We start from the raw sequence: 19568 nt of genomic DNA, 5'->3' as shown, positions 1-19568 counted from the left end.
GAGCAAACATATTACTTACTTACCCTTCGTTGCTGAATATAATGATCATTATAAATCACTACCTCCAGTACCTTCTACCTTCTTCAAAGAACCTTGTTGGATTTGAACCAAAGTTGGAACATAATTGACGAGAGGTGAGCATCTAGATTCTGCATCGTGATGATGATCCACTTTTATCTATTTATTTTCTCTCAAAATGTTTAAGAAAGTGTTGGAGACCTCATTTTACCAGGTAACACTAAAACTTTATTCTCGGGGTCTGACGAAGAATAACAAGTTTACTAACGCTCAAAAATTACATTGCAAAAAGAATATTAAATACAAGAATTACAACAAGAACAAGGGTATTCAAATTACAAATTCTATAGCAAAAAAAAATAAATCTTAAAAAATGTAATAACTGATAACAAACAATTTTACAAGTTCACTAACGCTCGAAATACATTGCAAAAAGAATATTAAACAAGAATTGAGTTAAAATTGTAGAAATTGTTGTGAAAAAATCAATATTGAAATTGTGTTGGAGAGGAAGCAAACTCTATGTGATCGTCAAGTTGTGGAGTTTATGTAATCGTGATTCGTGATCGTGAAGTTGTGGAGTTTATGTAATCGTGATTCGTGACCGTGAAGTTGTGGAGTTTATGTAATCGTGATTCGTGATCGTGAAGTTGTGGAGTTTAAGTGATCATGATTCGTGACCGTGAAGTTGTGAAGTTTGTTTTTGCAATTTTGTGTGCATGGATTTTTTTTTTGGATGTATATGTATTCGTGGATTTGTGTGTTTAAAATTTTGAGTGTAAGAAACTTTTTGGGCTGTGTATGCGTGTTTTTTTTTATGAGTGGTAAAAGAGAATTACTGTAACCCAGTTAAATCTTCCAAGAGTCGCTTGTTCTTGGCTGCACCATGTCCATATCATCTCCAAATTCTTTGCTGCTCAAAAAATAAAACATTTTGATATATACATTGAGATTGACCAAGATAAAACTAACACAACCAAATTATAGCCAAATTAAAGAAATAAAACTTACTAAACCAATATTCGCAGACGAGGTTGCTTACTTGCTTCTCATTCATACTTATAAATTTTAACCTGGACAAAGTTGCAAACGGCAAATAAAATTTCAACGGCATATAACGACTAAAAAGCGGGTCAGAAATACAAACCGTGAGATCAGATTACCTTAATAGTAAGTATCACAAAAACGAGTGTTGCAAGTTGCCATTGGCCATGTACTCGTAGATGAGAGCCATATTTGCAACCATCATCGCAGTATCCATAAACTAAACTAAGTTCCGATGATGCACTGTTAAAAGAAGATCTGCATGCAGAAATTTTACACTTTATCAACCATAAAATAATGTATAAACTTATCTGATTTCGGTTTCTAATGTTTTTGCTGTTCTTACCAACCTTCTTTACCGATCACTTTTGAAATTGTTTGTAATGCTACATGTGAACTTTATCTTTCCCGAAGGCAGAAGTGGTCCTGCATACACTAGGAAACTAACACTCATTTTCTTTTTGCATTAATTCTGACTTTTGTCCATTAATTATGTAAAAGAAGACTAACTATGCTTACTTATCTTTCTTTCCCTTACCATGATGCATATAACAACCAAGGCGACAATGAGAATGATTTTTCGTCATGATGGTTACTAGTATCCAAAGAACCATCTAACTCCGTCACTTGGAAGATGAGGTTCATGAGATTTGTACCAGCAGCACAACAGTCGGGCAGCTGATCAATACAAACAATTTCAGGATCAGAAGCCAGTAGAGAGACAAGTTCCTGAAAAAGCTAGGTGGCAAGGAACAAAACCAAACTGTATCAAAAGAATCTTTACCTCGGTGAGAAGTCTTAGCTCTCGTTCCTCAATTTGAGACTCTTTCCTGAAGATCACTTCATTACCAGACATTACAGAGAGTGATACTGTAGAGAAACAAAGACGCTAGACAATCAGCAAAAAATCAAAAAATAAATGTCACCGGAAATATTTAGAAATTGAAAAGATCACGTTACCAGATTTCTCATAGCCTTCTGTAACCTTAAGAATGTCAGAGAGATCAATGCAGCCATGACTATCAACCTATCAAATGATGAAAGAACTTTAAGCGTCATGTAATATCTTAGAGACACTAAAACACTAGAGCCAAAGAACTGAATCAGTAAACAGAGAAAAATCATCACAAGAAGTCTAAATGGATAGATTTTCTTAATCCAAACACGTGTAACCAACGTTTTTCAATAACCTACATGATTGAATTGAAACCAGAGAAAATCTAGCTATAAACGGACACAAAATGAAGATCATCAGCATCGGCATCATCACACAAATACGAAGTTCACAGATTCTTCTAAATCACTAAGAGATTGATTACTATAAACGGAGCAACAAAGAAATACGAAGAAAGGGGTTTGTGATTCCTAACCTTATTTTGCGTAACTACAAGGATTTGTAATCAAGATTCAATTACACGATTCTGTTCTTAACAAGCTTCAGAAAATGGTACAGACAAAGATTGTCTTAAGAAGATAACTATGGTTCCGGGGATTTGACAAGAAAATATACCTCTTGGTGCAAGTTCACTAGCAATTGTTCTTTTCCTGTGAGATCTTGGGACAAACCCAGTCAAGTTATTTCTTTTCAAATTCCTGTGACATAGACAAATACATTATCAAATGTTTGTCACTTTCTTAGGTTGTTGTTTTATGAATCATTGGGAAAACAATGCACACGACTCTTATATATAATGTGAATAAAGAGGGTGGTAGTGTGTGTGTATGGCTTGAATTTGTATACTTACAGTGACTCAAGAAGGGAAAGATGTCTAAATGAGACGGCTATTGGTCCTTGTAACCCACTTGAACTAAGCTCATAAGCAGAATTCCTTAAGGGAAATTACAAAAATGAGTTATTGTCTTGTTGAAATGAATGACTTACAGGGATTTTATTTGGTAATTTGAAGTACCTTTCCAAGGGAATAGTCTTGGAGAGCAAGGATCACCAGTCCAAACCTTTTTGACTTTATACGTTGGTTTTATGCTTTCTATGGTGTGAATTGCATTAACAAGAGAAAATGGATAACTGTTAGTTTCAGTATAAATCAAGGTTCGAGGCCAATGCAATGAAAAATGAAAAACAAGGATTTACATGTAAAATTCTTACCAGAAATGATAAATACATGCTTCTCTTTTTTTGCACCATCGAGTTCTCAACGCCAGGACTTTGGACTGAAAGCACTTTCAGAAACTAATGGAAAGCAAGATAGGAAAAAAACAAAACGAGATTCTGTCAACAAACACTTGATCAGTGAAACAGGAATCCTTAAAAAGTCAATTTATAAAACAAGTACCCTGGGAACGGAACATGACTCTATCCATTGTTTATCATATCATTAAAAAAACGTCGGAGGATTTCCATAGCATTGGCCTCCATTGAATTCATACCCAATCTAGAAAATGAAAAACAAGGACTTATAGTGTGACTTGGGGGACTATAAATTCTCACCAGATAGAAATGATAAATACCTGCTTCTCGTTTTCTGAATGTATAATGCAAATATTTGCAAGTTTATTACATCTATCATCATCAAATTGTCAACGCCACACGACTTTGTACCTAAACATGTAGTAGCACATTAAGAAACTAACTGAAAGCAAGCTAGGAAGATTTCAGTTGTCTCCTGATTATTTCTCACTTTTACAACGACATCCCTTTTGCCACCTAGTCTTGCTCGGTGTACCTAAATAGAAGCAAAAAGTAAGTGACAAGATATGTTTTGGTTGCATCTTTACTCATTATTGTTTTCTTGCACAAATGAAACCGAAAGTTCTTTTGTAGTTCTGAGCCTGAAAAATAGTTGTAATGCTTCACCAACTCGTTTAAAAAGCTTACATTCATTAAGTCTCTTTATCAACTCCTTGATAGATACATCAGCAGACTCACACAAAGTTATTTCTGCAAGTTACACATCAATTATGCCAATTAAAAGGACATTAGACACAAAAAAATGAACAAAATAACAATGTCAACTTAATTATGAGAAAAAACACACAGTACTATACTATTAAGCACTACCATTCTCTAATTTTGAGGCAGAATTTGGATACTCCGTCGGAGCTATCCTCTGAATAAATGGAAGATCATAGCTGAAACCTGTGAATACTTAAAACATATAATTAGGTTTACATAAATTCACATTAATTATAATAAGAGTTTAAAATGATGATAACAAGATTACCTCATCATTCATGAGTATATTGACACGTATCTGAAACTTTTGCTCTTTCTTATGAAAACCTGGTTTAAACTACAAACCATGCTCGTGTACACCAAAGCATTTTCAAATATATAAGTTAATACAAGCTATAATAAAGCAACTAGATAAGAAAGTAAGAAATAAGGGAATAATCACAACGCAATTTCTTGCCATCAAATGTGATTATTCACATTTTTTGTTAAAAAAATCCCGTGAAAGTTTGTTTTCTATTTCTTGAAGTTGCGTTTGGACGTTGTGTGCTATGTTTTTTGTTTGTGCGTTTGAATTCGTTTTGTGCGTTTGAATTTTGTTTTGGGTGTGTGATTTTGTTTTGAGTGTGGTTTTTCGTGGATTTATGTTCTGTTTTCTGTTTTTTTGTGCGTTTATGTGTGGGTTTTCGTGGATTTATTCTCTGTTTTTGATATAGTGCAAGAGACATGATAAGTGGGAGGGAGAGAGAGAAAGAGCTACTTAACCATACCTTTGTTGGCTACTGAACTGTCTTCAAAGCTTCCTTACAGCTAAACAATCCTTCATCTTGAGAACCTTTGTCAAAAGTTCCATTTCAACTGAAAAAATCTCTTGAAACCAATTAAACCTTGTTAATAAACACGCAGCTTAAACGTAAAACGAATACTTAAATTTAAAAGATCATAAAACCAAAATTGACAAAACATACATAATCCTTTTTCTTTTAAATCCTGCAGTAAGAAAGGAACATTATAAGCATGCGGCTGAGATGAACTCGGAATACAAAAGCTAGCTCATTCTAGATGTTTTTTTGCCTGCACTAAAGTATAAATGAAAGAGACATATCAAAATATGCCGCTTAAATGGTGATGGCTATACCTCAGTGTACTGTGGCATATCCATCAGGCTAGTTTCGCTACTGAGAGCCAATGATGATGATGACCTAATGGCCAATACTCCAAACTGTGAACATGGAGTCTGCCATGGATTTGTGATTGAAGGAATCCCTGATTCAGGTGGTGGAGTCGTTATTGAATGCGGTGTAGAATATCCACTCTCCTCTCTTTCAGATGTGGGAGCAGATGTTACCTGAATCTGAAAATAAAAAAACAGAGAATCAGAGTGAAAAAGTGTGTTAACACGAGCTTGAACTGAAAATTCTACCCATAGTAGAAACATAATGCAACATATGCCCAATTCAAAATTACTACCTTCACGCTCATCTGCAGCTCGGGATATCGAGAATGGAACACCCTGCACGAAAAGACACCCTCGTTCTCAGGTAGGGAGAGAGAAGAAACTTTGCAGGACCCGTGGACAAAGGCATATCTGATTGCACTCTCAATGCTGCTTGAATCAGATTCAATGCTCATTGTATGGAAACAACCTGGTTTTTCGTCATGATGGATGCTAGTATCCAAAGAACCATCTAACTCCATCACTTGGAAGATGAGGTTCATGAGATTTGTACCAGCAGCACAGCAGTCGGGCAGCTGATCAATACAAACAATTTCAGGATCAAAAGCCAGTAGAGAGACAAGTTCCTGAAAAAGCTAGGTGGCAAGGAACAAAACCAAACTGTATCAAAAGAATCTTTACCTCGGTGAGAAGTCTTAGCTCTCGTTCCTCAATTTGAGACTCTTTCCTGAAGATCACTTCATTACCAGACATTACAGAGAGTGATACTGTAGAGAAACAAAGACGCTAGACAATCAGCAAAAAAATCAATAAATGTCACGGGAAAAATTTAGAAATTGAAAAGATCACGTTACCAGATTTCCCATAGCCTTCTGTAACCTTAAGAATGTCAGAGAGATCAATGCAGCCATGACTATCAACCTATCAAATGATGAAAGAACTTTAAGAGTCATGTAACTAAAACACTAGAGCCAAAGAAATGAATCACTAAACAGAGAAAAATCATCACAAGAAGTTCTAAATGGATAGATTTTCTTAATCAAAACACGTGTAACCAACGTTTTTCAATAACCTACATGATTGAATTGAAACCAGAGAAAAACTAGCAATCAACGGACACAAAATGAAGATGATCATCATCAGCATCATCACACTACTACGAAGTTCACTGATTCTTCTAAATCAATAAGAGATTGATTACTATAAACGGAGCAACAAAGAAATACACAGAAAGGGGTTTGTGATTCCTAACCTTATTTTGCGTAATTACAAGGATTTGTAATCAAGATTCAATTACACGATTCTGTTCTGAAAAATCGGAAGAGAATTATGAAGTAAAGGCAACAATCGATGAATCAAAAACAAACTTGAAATCGATCAGACCTGGGTTTATTACATTCCTGATTGTTTGCGTAATCGGAGGTTTTTTCCCGATTCAATCACATGCTTCTTTTGACGGCGGTGACAAGGATTTCCTCCCCAATTGTGTTCTCATCGCCAAATTCATCACCGTTTAGAGCCGAAACAGGTTGATTCTGTTGAATTTGATCATTTGAATCGTAGAGACGAAGTGTTTTTTTGAGTCGGTTATGAAATGAATGAAACCAGAAAAATTCTATTTGTAGTTTAGTGGTTAAGGCTAGTTGATACGAAAATACTCAAATACCCCGGCTTATTTCGTTAGACCCATTTAGATTTGAAATTGGAATTTTTCCCCCTAATTTGAAAACTTTAGTCTGTTTAAACAAAAATTCAAATTACAAGTTACATATTGCGTTCGAATCACATGGGTAAAAATGATCTATTTGTTTAATTAATATGACTCTTATTATTAGTCAATTACCCTGTTTAGTGTGATTTCCGGTTTGTTTTGTAAACCGGTGTGTTGTTAATCCTCCAATTATTGGCTACCGTAATTTTAATTCACTCCCTTAAATTTCTTGTATTCTGTCAGCACCAATTTTTTTTTTTATTGTATTCTGTTTTTAACACTCTGTTTCTATCCAGAATCAATAGGAACTTTCCTAATATGAATAATTGTAGTGTTTTATTGATTTGCATATGAACTAGTACTACGTACAAGTGCTAAATTAGAGAGAACTTGACTTAATCTCTAAAAAAGAACATATGATTGTAGATATGTCTATTGAATAAACAAATTGCTATATGAGGGGAATAGTGTGGTCTTATTTAAAAGATTGATACAATATACATAGGAAACAAACTTTGTAAATAATTAGTTCTACGAAGAAGAAAGACCAGACGTTATTTAAACCAATTATATTCCTCGTGGTTCATAGTTTCTCACTAACTAAATGCCATCTATTTTGGCAATCCATATGGGTGTCTGATTACATCAAATTCTCATAGCTCCTCTGTATACTCTCCGTAAATGATGAAAATACTCTTTCTGACCATGCCTCAAGTGACCAAGTCCAATCAACAATCACAGAAGAAAGCAACAGTCAGAGGTTTTCGGAATCGATGGAAACGTTTCTGAAAAGAGCTGAGGAAGAGATCATCAGAGTACAAGCTCAAGAGAGCGTAGCGTTATCACTTGTAAAAGAAATCACAGAGTATTTCCATGGAAACTCGGCTAAAGAAGAAGCGCATCCGTTTAGAATATTCTTGGTGGTTAGAGACTTCCTTGGAGTAGTAGACAGAGTCTGCAAAGAAGTAGGGATGATAAACGAAAGAACAATGGTTAGTTCTGCTCATAAGTTTCCTGTTCCAGTGAATCCAATGATGCCACAACCTCTTCCTGGACTCGTTGGACGAAAACAATCTTCTTCTTCGTCTTTATCAGCGGCCAGCTTCAATGTCAAACCTTGCTACATTCTTGTTGTTGTCATAACCACGGCTACTGGTATGGCCTTGTGCTGACACGATGTTACTACCAAGCAAGTGTACATTCTCTTCAGGATACTGATCCAACCAATTATGTTTGGTCGTTTTGGCTCTCAACGTTTCTAGCTCTGCAGCTACTTCTATCATCCTTGGCCTTTCCTCTCCCTTTAGTCTTGTACATTCAACAGCAACTCTTGCAGCTTCATGGATTTCCCTCTGGTTTTCCTCGTTCAACACTTGGTCGTCAATAATCTCATGCAACCTATTCTCTTTCGTGGCCAAAACAAAGTAACTCACCAAATGTTTTGAAGTCTCTGGCCTTTCAAAGCACAATGCCTTTTGACCTGATATCAGTTCCATGAGGACTACCCCAAAGCTATAAACATCGCTCTTTTCGTTCAGAAGCCATGTGGTATAGTATTCTGGGTCTAAATATCCGAGAGTGCCTTGCACCATAGTGGTGAGCTGTTCTTTATCCATTGGCTTCAACTTTGAAGCGCCAAAGTCAGCTACTTTTGCAGTTAAGTTTTCATCCAAGAGAATATTTTCAGTTTTGATATCGCGATGGATGATTGGAATAGAAGCACCGGAGTGAAGATACGCTATAGCTCCAGCAACTTCTATTGCTATCTCCAGGCGGTGTTCCCATGTAAGAGAAGAAACAAACATGGAACCGTGCAAGTGATCGAAAAGGGAGCCACCGGTAATGAATTCATAGACCAACAAGGGAACTTCAGTCTCTAGACAGCAACCCAAGAGCTTGACAACGTTCCTGTGGTTAATTTGTGAAAGCACGAGCACTTCGTTGATGAACTGCTCTACTTGGTTGTTGTCTCCTAGCCGAGTTTTCTTTATAGCAACGATGGAGTTGTCAGGCAATATCCCTTTGTAGACTGTCCATTGGCCTCCTTGACCCAAGATTCTGCTCACATCATAACCATTAGTTGCTTCCTTCATGTCTTCCTCCGTAAAGATTTTGAAATCAATGTTTGATGACCCTGCCCCCGAGAGTCGCTCTATCAACATGCCACCGCCATTTTTCTCAAAGAATAATTGTCGTTGGATCTTGGTGTCCTTCTGGTGCTTCCTTATATTTTTTATATAGCTAATGCTACGCACGAGGCTCAAAATGTTGGTGGTGTTTGCTGATCACATGATAGACAAAAAAAGATCATAAGACCCGTAGTAGTTCTGCAAAACAAATTAATCAAAAACGAGTGTAGAGAGCTTACCAAGAATAATCATAATCCAGACTAAGTACTTATTCTCTTCTATACATGCAATCACGAAAATAGCCACCACGAAGAAAATAGCCACCAGGTACACAACGTGCTGCAACTTCATCTTCTTCTACCTTTCTCCTCTCTAAATGTGTTTCATCTCATCGCTTATTCGCTTCTTATAGTTTGAATACAAACTTCTGTTTTGACATGTTCTCTTGACTCGTTTTTGCTGACCTGTTGAATTATCTGCCATACTAAAATTCAATCAAGACCATGTCAATGTAATGCAAGGAGATCATGTTTAAGTATACCACTCCATATTCCCATGTTATATATCCTAACATCGTTTAAGCCTGCTTCCATTTTGCCGCCGCGGTGACTTTTATTTTTGCAGGACTTTAAAGACCGACCACACGACGATTTGTGCTTACAAGGAATCTTCAAATGTGATGAAACGTAAAGATTCAGACTACTACACGTTAGATAAATTTAATTATGTCAACTACACGTTAGAAATTTTCATGCAAATCCACCACTTTCACCAAAAAAAAAAAAAAAAAAAAAACCGTGAGAAAAAAAAAAACTGAAAATGCACTGTTTGATGATGATTAAAATAATCTTTGACATACCAGATATAGAGATTTTAAAAGTATTGTAGAGGTCAATTTACTAAAAGTTATCTAATTAACTATATGAAGTAAAATAAAAATGAGTTACAAGATTGATCTTTTACTTTATAGTATAATAAACATAAATCTTCAGTTCTAGTCAAACCTTTCATCCTAAAAAACTCATTTATTTTTTAGTAAATAACGTCCTGCCAAACCTTTCTAACTAAAAAATCCAATTTATTTTTATCAATTTATTTAGTGGAGGTTAAAGAGAAAGAGGTAACACCTACACAAATCGTTATTGGAAATCTGGGTGAGGATGGTCAGAGATGGATTACACCACCAAAAACAAGTAGAAGTCCGCGGAAAGCAACAGAGGGGCCTAAATATGGGGCGGTAACAATTCTGTCTAATCCCTACTCAGCTTTAAGTGAAGTAGATGAAGTAGTGGATGAACCAACTATTGGAAAAGAGGGGGTGGAGAAAGAGATTATACTCCCACAAGACCCTCCGGTGACAGCATGCACTACAACAGTGGTTGATGAGTCTAGGGGAACAAAAGATCCGCCCTCGAGACAGTACTTACCAAGGGGATCCAAAACAGCTCATAAAACGGTTTCTACTACTCAATCGGCCAGGAATATTCCTAATGATCAGAGTAAGAGAAACAACAAAAAATCTCATTAATGTCGTGTTTCTTTTGGAATGTTCGCGGTCTAAACAAATCTACTAAACATTCCGTTATAAAGAAATGGGTGGAGGAACAAAATTTTCAGTTTGGATGTATTCTAGAGACAAGAGTTCAGGAGAGCAAGATGCAGACAGTGGGAAATCAAATTTTTAAAGACTGGTCTATTTTGACAAATTATGAGCACAACAGGCGTGGCAGGATTTGGGTTGTGTGGCGCAATAACACTAGGCTCAGTCCGATATATAAAAGTGGCCAACTCATAACGTGCTCAGTGAAATTGGAGGGCCAAGAAGATGAATTCTTTTGTTCATTTCTTTACGTCTCAAATTTTGCTTCGGAAAGGAAAGACTTATGGAATGATCTAAGAGATCATTGTGATTCTCCAATCATTCGAAATAAGCCTTGGATAATTTTTGGAGATTTCAACGAAATTCTGAATATGGCAGAGCATTCTAAAGGGGATGACACAAGAGTAACTTATGGGATGCGTGAGTTTCAAGAGATGGTGAATTATTGTGCTTTCACTGACCTATCTTCACATGGTTCGCTCTACACTTGGAGTAATAGACAGGAGAATGATTTAATACTGAAAAAGTTGGATCGGGTTCTGGTGAATAATAAATGGAAGATGAGTTTCCCGCAATCGTACAATGTATTTGAGGCAGGAGGGTGCTCAGATCATTTACGTTGTAGGATAAATCTCAATATTGATGTTGGTGAAAGAGTGAAGGGGAAGAAACCATTCAAGTTTATCAATGCTATAGCGGAAATGCAGGAATTTCGTCCTATGGTAGAAGCTTACTGGAAAACAACAGAGCCTGTTTATATGTCAACTTCTACCATGTTTAGATTCACCAAAAAGCTGAAGGCACTTAAACCAAAAATCCGTCAACTGGCTAAAGAAAAGATGGGTAATTTGGTAAAGAGAACAAAGGAAGCGCATGATACCCTATGTCAAAAGCAAGAGGAAAATTTGAAGAGTCCTTCTCCACAGGCCATGATCGAGGAAACTGAAGCGCATGAGAAATGGGAACTGTTGGCGGAAATAGAAGAAAAATATTTGAAACAGAAGTCAAAGCTCCATTGGATGCAAGTCGGTGACAAGAATAACAAAACATTCCATCGAGCGGTAATGGCGAGAGTAGCGCATAACTCAATTCGTGAGATTCAAAGGCAAGATGGCAGTGTAACAAAAAAAGGAGAAGAAATAAAAGAAGAAGCAGAACTTTTTTCCGTGAGTTTTTGCAGTTGGTTCCAAATGACTTTGAGGGAGCTACATTGGAGGAACTTCAAGTTTTGTTACCATTTAGGTGTACAGCAGAGGATCGAAGTAGACTGATGGAACCAGTCACAGGGGAAGAGATTAAGACTGTTCTGTTTTTTATGTCGAGTGATAAGTCCCCAGGCCCGGATGGTTTTACAACTGAGTTCTATAAAGCTACTTGGGAGATTATAGGTGCTGAATTTATAGTGGCGGTGAAGTCTTTTTTTGAAAAAGGATTCTTACCAAAAGGGGTAAACTCTACCATACTTGCTCTCATCCCTAAGAAGTTCGAGACCAAGGAAATGAAAGATTATAGACCTATATCTTGCTGCAATGTCATCTACAAAGTCATATCAAAGTTGATTGCAAAGAGGTTGAAAGAAATTCTTCCACAGTTTATTGCGGGGAACCAATCAGCTTTCGTCAAGGATCGTCTTCTAATCCAGAACTTATTACTAGCGACTGAAATTGTTAAAGACTACCATAAAGAGTCAGTATCAGATCGTTGCGCCATAAAGATCGATATCTCCAAGGCGTTTGATTCCGTTCAATGGTCTTTCTTGGAGAACGTTCTCCACTCGTTGAATTTTTCGCAAGAGTTTATTCATTGGATTATGCTCTGCATCACTACTGCATCTTTTTCAGTCCAGGTCAATGGAGAATTGGTTGGTTTCTTTAACAGTTCAAGGGGTCTGCGTCAAGGATGTTCTCTTTCCCCTTATCTCTTTGTCATAGCAATGGATGTACTATCTAAAATGTTAGATAGAGCTGCAGGTTTTAAGAAGTTTGGGTATCATCCTCGATGTCAGACTATTGGCTTAACCCATCTCACTTTTGCTGACGATCTCATGGTGCTTTCAGATGGAAAGGTTCGCTCAGTTGAGGGAATTGTGAGTGTTTTTGATGAGTTTGCAAAGAAATCAGGACTTAAAATAAGCATGGAGAAGTCAACCATCTACTTAGCTGGGAGTGCAAATATGTACAGACGAGAGATAGAGGAGCGATTTAAATTTGCAGTGGGAAGTCTTCCAGTTCGATATCTCGGGTTACCATTAGTCACAAAGCGTTTCTCTTCTGCTGACTACAGACCGCTTGTAGAACAAATAAAAAGAAAGATTGGAACTTGGACGGCTCGATATCTCTCATATGCGGGTCGCCTAAACTTGATCAGTTCTGTCATTTGGAGTATTTGCAATTTTTGGATTGCAGCTTTCAGGCTTCCTCGAGAATGTATAAGAGAGATAGACAAGCTATGTTCAGCGTTTCTCTGGTCTGGCCCAGAGCTGAACTCTAAAAGAGCAAAGGTTAACTGGGAAGCAATATGTAAACCAAAGCGAGAAGGAGGGCTTGGTCTACGATCGCTGAAAGAGGCAAATGACGTTAGCTGTCTAAAGTTAATTTGGAGATGGGTCTCACGTGGAGACTCCTTGTGGGTAAAATGGATAGAGACCTATCTTCTCAAAACCAAGTCTTTCTGGTCGCTCAACATGCAATATAACGGTTCTTGGATGTAGCGAAAACTCCTCAAGTACCGAGACACAGCAAAACAATTCTGCAAAGTTGATATTCGAAATGGTGGTCGAACGTCGTTTTGGTTTGATAACTGGTCCAATATGGGTCCATTGATTGATATTGCAGGTGATAGGGGGCAAATCGATCTTGGAATAAGTAAGCACAAAACAGTAGCAGAAGCTTGGGAAGGTTGCAGGCCAAGACGACACAGATCCACACATCTTAATGCCATTGAAACAACACTCTTACAACAAAGAAATCGCAGAACAGAGGAGGAAGACATTGTCCTTTGGAAAGGGAAGAATGACGTTTATAAGCCAACGTTCTTGACCAAAGAAACCTGGAACCATACACGTTCCATATCCATGGAAGTGTTTTGGTATAAAGGTGTCTGGTTTGTTCACTCCACACCAAAATACTCTTTTTGTGTTTGGTTAGCAGTTCAAAACCGGCTCTCAACAGGGGATATAATGAACCAGTGGAACGGAGGACAATCAGCTACTTGTGTGCTATGTAACAATGCATTAGAAACTCGGGATCACTTATTTTTCTCCTGCGATTTTGCTTCAGAAATCTGGAGTAACTTAGCAACGGAAATCTATGGAGACAGATATTCCACGAGTTGGCAAGACCTGATACAAGCCATTTCCGGCTGTTGGAGGACTCGGCTTGATGGTTTCTTTGCGTGATATATTTTTCAAGTCTCGGTTCACACAATTTGGCGTGAAAGGAAGGGAAGGAAACATGAAGAGAAACCACACTCAGCAGCTCTTTTAACCAAATGGATAGACAAGCAAACCCGGAATCAACTATCTTCGATCAGAGCAAGTGGGGATAAGAGATATGACATGAGCTTGCAAGTCTGGTTTGCGATGAGACAAGGAGCCACAAATTCTTGATTTTGTTCTAGTTTGTTTCAAAATTATTCAAAAAACGTTGCACTCGATGTAAAAACGTTATTTTCTTTTGAATCTAATTTAACATTATTTTCAAAAAAAAAATATATATATTCGTTTTTAGAAGAGAATATTTGGCCACTGTGTAATTTATCTTGTATTTTGATTAGATTTATGTTCAAGAAAAAAAAACAAAATTTGACATATCTATTGATTTTTTTTTCTTTTTGTTCTCTTATCCTCTTCGCGCTTCCACACGTCGTCAAATTACCAATGACGTCTCTTCCAATAATCCTCGCATCCTCTCCACTGCGAAACCTAACCAAACCTTGTTCAACTTCTCAAATCCCAAAACCCATTCAAAATTCTACAAAACAACCTCCAATACATCTCCTAACCAAAACCAATCTCTCTGTAACCATTTCCCAACTAATTATCACTTCCCCTGTTCTCGCATCTGAATCATTCGACTCAATTTCATCAGACCCATCTTCTGGAAAAATCGATTTAGAGTCAATTTTGGTCACAATTGATAATTTCTTCAACAAGTATCCATTTTTCGTAGCGGGATGTACTTTTACCTATCTTGTTGTTTATCCAGCTGTGATGTTTTACTTGAGGAAGTATAAACCAATATCCGCCATGAACGCGTTTCGTAAGCTTAAGAATGAATCTGATTCTCAGCTTTTGGATATTAGAGATGTCAAGACTTTGGCTTTGTTAGCATCACCGAATCTTAAGTTTTTGGGTAAGAGTTCTGTTCAGGTTCCGTTTAGTGAGAATGATGAAGAAGGGTTTTTGACGAAAGTTAAAGGAAGCTTCTCTGATGCTGAGAATACAGTTGTTTGTGTTCTTGATAAGTAAGTATAAACAAAAGATTCAAACTTTATCGAAAACATTGCTTTTGGCCTTTGTGGTTGATTAGTTGTAGTCTTGTAGAGAGAGTTGTCTCATATGTTTTTACCTTTGATGTGGAAGGCAGTTTTGATGGTAACTCGTCGAAAGTAGCTGAATTGCTGATCAAGAATGGTTTCAAAGAGGCTTATTATATTAGAGGCGGCGCGAGAGGGAAGAATGGTTGGTTGGTATGTTACATTGCTCTCTCTTTGGAATCAGTATGATTAGACTAGGTTGTTTCTGCATAAATCCTGAAGGTTTGGTCTACCAATGTTTCAGGCTATTCAAGAAGAGCTTTTGCCTCCACCGGTGCATATGTACACTGCGAAAAACGTAAAATCTTCAAACAACAATGAAGCGTCTGTTGTTGGAACTGAGAACTAGTTCAAGAACATAGCGTAATGGTATGCAGATTCTTGTTGTCGGTATATAGTTTCTCTTTTACTTTTTCTCTCTAATAGCTTTTGCTTCGGTTTTGCAGTGGCAGGACATGGTACTACCATGTCACTGGAACATGAGAAAGCTTCTTTAGGTGGAAGAGTAGCTATATATTGAAAGACTTGTTTAGACCTCAAGACAACTCTATGCTTAGCAAAAAAGCTAACCTTGTCTACTACATATTGATTTCTCAGACCATTCCAATAAAATGAGACTTGTTATTATTATGAAGTTTTTTGTGCTTTTGTACCTTTTCTATTGCATTGTGTGACAGATAATGATTATGTGTAATGCTCTTCCTGAGATTGTTTGAAACAATTTACCTGCGATTCCTTTGGTAATTTATCTTTGAGATTTATGATATCACCAAACAAAAAGGTAAGTTTACTTGAACGTTAAACCAAGGCAAAAGACGAGTTAGAATGAGATTTGTGAATGGAATACGTGAAAGAAGAAACAAATAGCATATCACACAAGGTTCAAACTTCCCACTCAGTAATGGAATATAAGTCTACTATTCTTCGGCTTCAGGTTTTACTGTCCCTCGATTAAAGCAAGCCAAGAACTCTATGTTTCCGTCTGCGCCCTTTATGGGAGATTCGATAAAGCCTTTGTTGGTAAATCCATAGCGCTCAACACCGTTTATTATCTTCTCAAGAACCTTCACACATAACCATGAAATCAAAGGATCGTGTTAACAACATCTTTCACTTGCTATCTAATATCAAAGGCTTATTGCTATCCTAGGATAGATAGACACAGAAGGAATCCAGTATAGCAATAAACAAAGAGCATCAATGGTTCCCGAAAAGATTCAGTTGTCATAAAGAATTAAAGAGGACAGAGAGAAGCATACATACCTCTTGATGTACTTCGGGATCTCTCACTATGCCACCCTTCCCGACCTTCACAAGAAACAAGATGTTGAAGCAACAATTGTGAACTCTCAGAGTTCATTTATATATTTCACTATACTATTATATAAACATATCAGTATGTACTTCTCACTTCTAAGAGTTCAGTGAATACGAAATCTAGCATCATCTTCTAGTCAATTCAATTTGATTACCTGTTGTCTTCGAGCTTCAAATTGGGGTTTAACAAGGGTAACTAAAGTCGCATCTTCTTTCATCACATTCATAATAGCTGGCATCACCTGTTCATAAATTTGAATTCTCAAACATTTTCGGATGATTAAACATAACAACCATGAGAGTTCCTGGAAACAAACTGAATCAGTAGCAAACTTACCTTAAGAATGGAAATGAAAGAGAGGTCAAGCGTCACTACATCGACTTTTTGTGGGAGTCCTGGGAGGTATCTCAGATTTGTCCTTTCTATAACAGTCACTTTCTTATCATTGCGAATTTTGTCAGCTACCTATTACAATAGACCGAATAATTAACTGACTAATTAGTAACTAGGCTTTGATTGCAGAAAAAATACTTAGCACTAACCTGACCGTAACCAACATCTACGCCATAAACATGAGCAGCACCATAACGTAGCAAACAATCCGTAAACCCTCCAGTAGAAAGTCCTGCATCAAGAACTACTTTCTCAGAAACATCAACATCTAGCTTCTCAAGTGCAGCTTCCAGCTTGAGTCCACCTCTGCAAGCAAAAAAAACAGTAGAGGACAGTCGACAACAACAGAGTCTTAAACCATAAAGAAACTGTAGAAAGATAGGGCTACTCGGAAGAATAATCACCTACATACAAATTTTGGAACCTCAGCTGTGATCTTTATAGCTGCAGTAGTAGATACAGGCATTCCAGCTTTAATAACTCTTCTCCCATCCACAAGAACTTTGCCTACATAACATATCATACACACTTAAGCTTAAGCTACACCAAGAACCTCTTGCTCCTATGTATGCTTTATGGATATATGAAAACAAGGAATCACCTACCTTGCATAATCCACGATTGTATTAGTGTGCGACTGTATTCGTTAAACCTTTCAACACATGCCTCATCTAGTCTCTGTTTTTTGCTGTTACAGAAAAATAAAGAGTTTCATTGAAATTAAGCATAGAAAGATTGAAACTTGTTGATTTCAATGTTAAAGAAAGACCCTAACTTTTTGCCACGAGTAGCAGAAGCAAAACATCTCATGGTACTGCATTCTCCAGCTTGAACCCATCTCCCTGAACAAATAACACAGAACAAAGATCACAACACATTATCATTAATGAAACTAAGGAAGACAAAAACCCAAGCTTTCAACATTTCAAACTGAGTCAGATTCTCAATTTATTTTTTCCTGAAGCATTTGACAATTTGGCAAACAAATTTGTGGGTATTTCCCCACGAATCGATTGAATCGCTAACCAGTTTCCAAAATCCAATTTTGCGGAAAGAGAATTTAAAAAACTGAAAAAGCCCACCAAGTGTTTGTTGAAATTACCGGGGAGAAGAGGATTGTGTGATTTGGATAAGAAGCCGAGGAGAGAGCTGCGTAAAGCTATGGGAGGTCTAAGAACATGAAATCCCATCTTTCTACTTCTTCCTTGGAGGAAAAAAGATCGAAGAGCTCTGTTCTCTATCTTCTTCCTGTTCTTGCTAATGACAATTGACAAATGACAAATGGGATACTTTTTTTGTTCTAGGGTTGTGGAAACGAAGACTCTGTCTCAGAAACAGGGTTTCCGTTTTTCTTTATTTTTTTACTTGATCATCAATCAAACCAGCTTTGTTTTACTTTACCTTTTATTGTTTTACTTGGATATCAAAAACTTTATTTTTTCGTCTATATATTAAAGAGTCAGCATAAATTAAACATAATACCCTAGAAAACAACAAAGCAACATAAAACCCTAAACAACAATCAAAGCCACCACCGGCAGTTTCTTCCTCCGGAGATAACAATGATGATGCCAGAACTTCCAGAGGATTTGTTAGTGGAGATACTCTGCCGCGTTCCGGCTACATCTTTGAAACGATTACGATCTACTTGCAAACTATGGAACCATTTATACAACGATAAGAGATTCAAAAGCAAACACTGCCATAAAGCCCCAAGGCAATCTCTGATTCTCATGTGGAAGAATTTTGGTTTTTCTTCGATTAGCATCAATCTCCAAAGAGTTTCACCTATAGAGGTCACTGGTGAACTTAACCTAATCGACCATCATTCTAGTTTAGGTATGTTCAGGAACTCTCCATTATGTCAAACTTCTGGCTTATTGTTATGCGTCAACGTGGAGAAAATTAATACTAGGCTCGTGGTATGGAACCCGTGTACTGGTAAAACCAAGTGGATTCAACACAGAAGGATGGGCTACATCTGCAACTATGCTCTTGGATCCTACCAAGACAAAAAATCCGACAATAATAGCTACAAAATATTGAGCCACGGGATTTATGGTGGCCAAGAGTTCGAAATTTATGAGATTAACTCAAATTCATGGAGGATTCTTGATGTCACTGTGGACTCCTCTTTGTACATTGAAAACGTTTCTTTGAAGGGTAAGACTTACTGGTTTGCTACAGATGGAAATGATAAACCGTGCGACCTATTCTTGATCTGTTTTGATTATACGACAGAAAGATTTGAACGTCTATGTCTTCCGTATCAGATTCCGTATTTTCGTAATACATCTCTATCAGTTGTTAAAGAAGAGAAACTTTCCGTGTTATTACAACCTTCCCTTACATCGAAGACACAGATATGGGTGACAAATAAGATTGGTGAGGCCAAAGTGTTGTCGTGGATCAAGTTTTTAACGGTGGATTTGAAGCCTGAGATTAAATATGGCATAAAATTCTTGGTCGATGAGGAGAACAAAGTCCTTGTGTATGAGCAAAATTTTGTAATAAACGGCAAAAACAACATGATATACGTCGTTGGAGAGGACAACGAAGTTAGGGAAGTGGTGTTTAGAGTCGGATTAAAACCATTATTCTTTTATTATGTTCCAAGTTTGACTCAAATCCGGCAAGGTAATGATTAAGCTATACATGCAAACTTTTTTTTGTTTTTGGTTTTTGGTTTTTGGTTCTTAACTTGTTCATTGTTGTCTTGGTTATGTCCTAA

The 19568-nt window shown here is 37.1% G+C and overlaps 5 protein-coding genes and 2 pseudogenes across 10 annotated transcripts; 4 read left to right on the top strand and 3 right to left on the bottom strand.

Annotated features, from left to right (window-relative positions):
- Positions 1 to 274: 274 nt before the first annotated feature.
- AT3G25495 lies at positions 275 to 6743 on the bottom strand (annotated as a pseudogene). Of its 4 annotated transcripts, one of them has the most exons (24): positions 6534 to 6743; positions 6403 to 6458; positions 6005 to 6071; positions 5832 to 5917; positions 5444 to 5725; positions 5322 to 5327; positions 5112 to 5239; positions 4942 to 4963; positions 4245 to 4831; positions 4082 to 4159; positions 3899 to 3961; positions 3702 to 3746; positions 3532 to 3622; positions 3357 to 3455; positions 3170 to 3253; positions 2973 to 3050; positions 2808 to 2891; positions 2573 to 2655; positions 2023 to 2089; positions 1847 to 1932; positions 1601 to 1740; positions 1413 to 1497; positions 1182 to 1320; positions 275 to 1091 (listed from the first exon to the last, which is right to left on the bottom strand). The 4 variants fall into 4 exon arrangements; another variant differs by having other exon boundaries at positions 5112 to 5327; another variant differs by lacking the exons at positions 5832 to 5917; positions 6005 to 6071; positions 6403 to 6458; positions 6534 to 6743 and having other exon boundaries at positions 637 to 931; positions 1030 to 1091; positions 1413 to 1505; positions 5112 to 5327; positions 5444 to 5642.
- Positions 6744 to 7465: 722 nt separating this feature from the next.
- On the top strand, positions 7466 to 7970 carry AT3G25493 (formin-like protein; the record flags this gene model as incomplete). Its single annotated transcript, NM_001338749.1, has 2 exons — positions 7466 to 7495; positions 7521 to 7970. Coding segments are annotated over 2 exons (480 nt in total), but the record flags the coding sequence as incomplete, so codon positions are not given.
- On the bottom strand, positions 7581 to 9341 carry AT3G25490 (Protein kinase family protein; the record flags this gene model as incomplete). Its single annotated transcript, NM_113445.2, has 2 exons — positions 7581 to 9142; positions 9230 to 9341. 2 exons carry the CDS (start codon positions 9339 to 9341, stop codon positions 7953 to 7955), a joined length of 1302 nt encoding a protein of 433 aa, NP_189176.1. The 3' UTR covers positions 7581 to 7952.
- A 1176-nt stretch (positions 9342 to 10517) lies between these two features.
- On the top strand, positions 10518 to 14179 carry AT3G25485 (annotated as a pseudogene; the record flags this gene model as incomplete). The annotated part of the gene is made up of 1 exon: positions 10518 to 14179.
- Positions 14180 to 14417: 238 nt separating this feature from the next.
- Positions 14418 to 15895, top strand: AT3G25480 (Rhodanese/Cell cycle control phosphatase superfamily protein). Its single transcript, NM_113444.3, has 4 exons — positions 14418 to 15054; positions 15177 to 15279; positions 15371 to 15495; positions 15573 to 15895. Exons 1-3 carry the CDS (start codon positions 14468 to 14470, stop codon positions 15473 to 15475), a joined length of 795 nt encoding a protein of 264 aa, NP_566766.1. The 5' UTR covers positions 14418 to 14467; the 3' UTR covers positions 15476 to 15495; positions 15573 to 15895.
- Positions 15851 to 18245, bottom strand: AT3G25470 (bacterial hemolysin-like protein). Its single transcript, NM_113443.4, has 9 exons — positions 17940 to 18245; positions 17613 to 17679; positions 17443 to 17525; positions 17242 to 17344; positions 16987 to 17143; positions 16781 to 16909; positions 16599 to 16685; positions 16390 to 16434; positions 15851 to 16190 (listed from the first exon to the last, which is right to left on the bottom strand). The coding sequence occupies exons 1-9, from the start codon at positions 18025 to 18027 to the stop codon at positions 16044 to 16046; spliced, it is 906 nt and encodes a 301-aa protein (NP_566765.1). The 5' UTR covers positions 18028 to 18245; the 3' UTR covers positions 15851 to 16043.
- Positions 18246 to 18399: 154 nt separating this feature from the next.
- AT3G25460 (F-box and associated interaction domains-containing protein) lies at positions 18400 to 19485 on the top strand (the record flags this gene model as incomplete). The annotated part of the gene is made up of 1 exon (NM_113442.1): positions 18400 to 19485. One exon carries the CDS (start codon positions 18400 to 18402, stop codon positions 19483 to 19485), a length of 1086 nt encoding a protein of 361 aa, NP_189173.1.
- Between the last annotated feature and the right edge of the window lie 83 nt (positions 19486 to 19568).

This window comes from Arabidopsis thaliana, chromosome 3 (assembly GCF_000001735.4).
Source record: "Arabidopsis thaliana chromosome 3, partial sequence".
In the NCBI taxonomy this organism is placed as follows: domain Eukaryota; kingdom Viridiplantae; phylum Streptophyta; class Magnoliopsida; order Brassicales; family Brassicaceae; genus Arabidopsis; species Arabidopsis thaliana.
Note: the sequence above shows the minus strand (reverse complement) of the source record. Positions and strands in the feature narration are given on the sequence as shown.

What these genes read in the sequence shown, in the direction of transcription:
- AT3G25480 (NM_113444.3), top strand. Translation starts at nt 14,468, where the DNA reads ATGACGTCTCTTCCAATAATCCTCGCATCCTCTCCACTGCGAAACCTA. An exon ending in GTTGTTTGTGTTCTTGATAA is followed by an intron (nt 15,055 to 15,176) that starts GTAAGTATAAAC and finishes TGTGGAAGGCAG; the next exon opens with TTTTGATGGTAACTCGTCGA. An exon ending in GAGGGAAGAATGGTTGGTTG is followed by an intron (nt 15,280 to 15,370) that starts GTATGTTACATT and finishes CCAATGTTTCAG; the next exon opens with GCTATTCAAGAAGAGCTTTT.
- AT3G25470 (NM_113443.4), bottom strand. Translation starts at nt 18,027, where the DNA reads ATGGGATTTCATGTTCTTAGACCTCCCATAGCTTTACGCAGCTCTCTC. An exon ending in ACACAATCCTCTTCTCCCCG is followed by an intron (nt 17,680 to 17,939) that starts GTAATTTCAACA and finishes TTATTTGTTCAG; the next exon opens with GGAGATGGGTTCAAGCTGGA. An exon ending in CTTTCATTTCCATTCTTAAG is followed by an intron (nt 16,686 to 16,780) that starts GTAAGTTTGCTA and finishes ATTTATGAACAG; the next exon opens with GTGATGCCAGCTATTATGAA.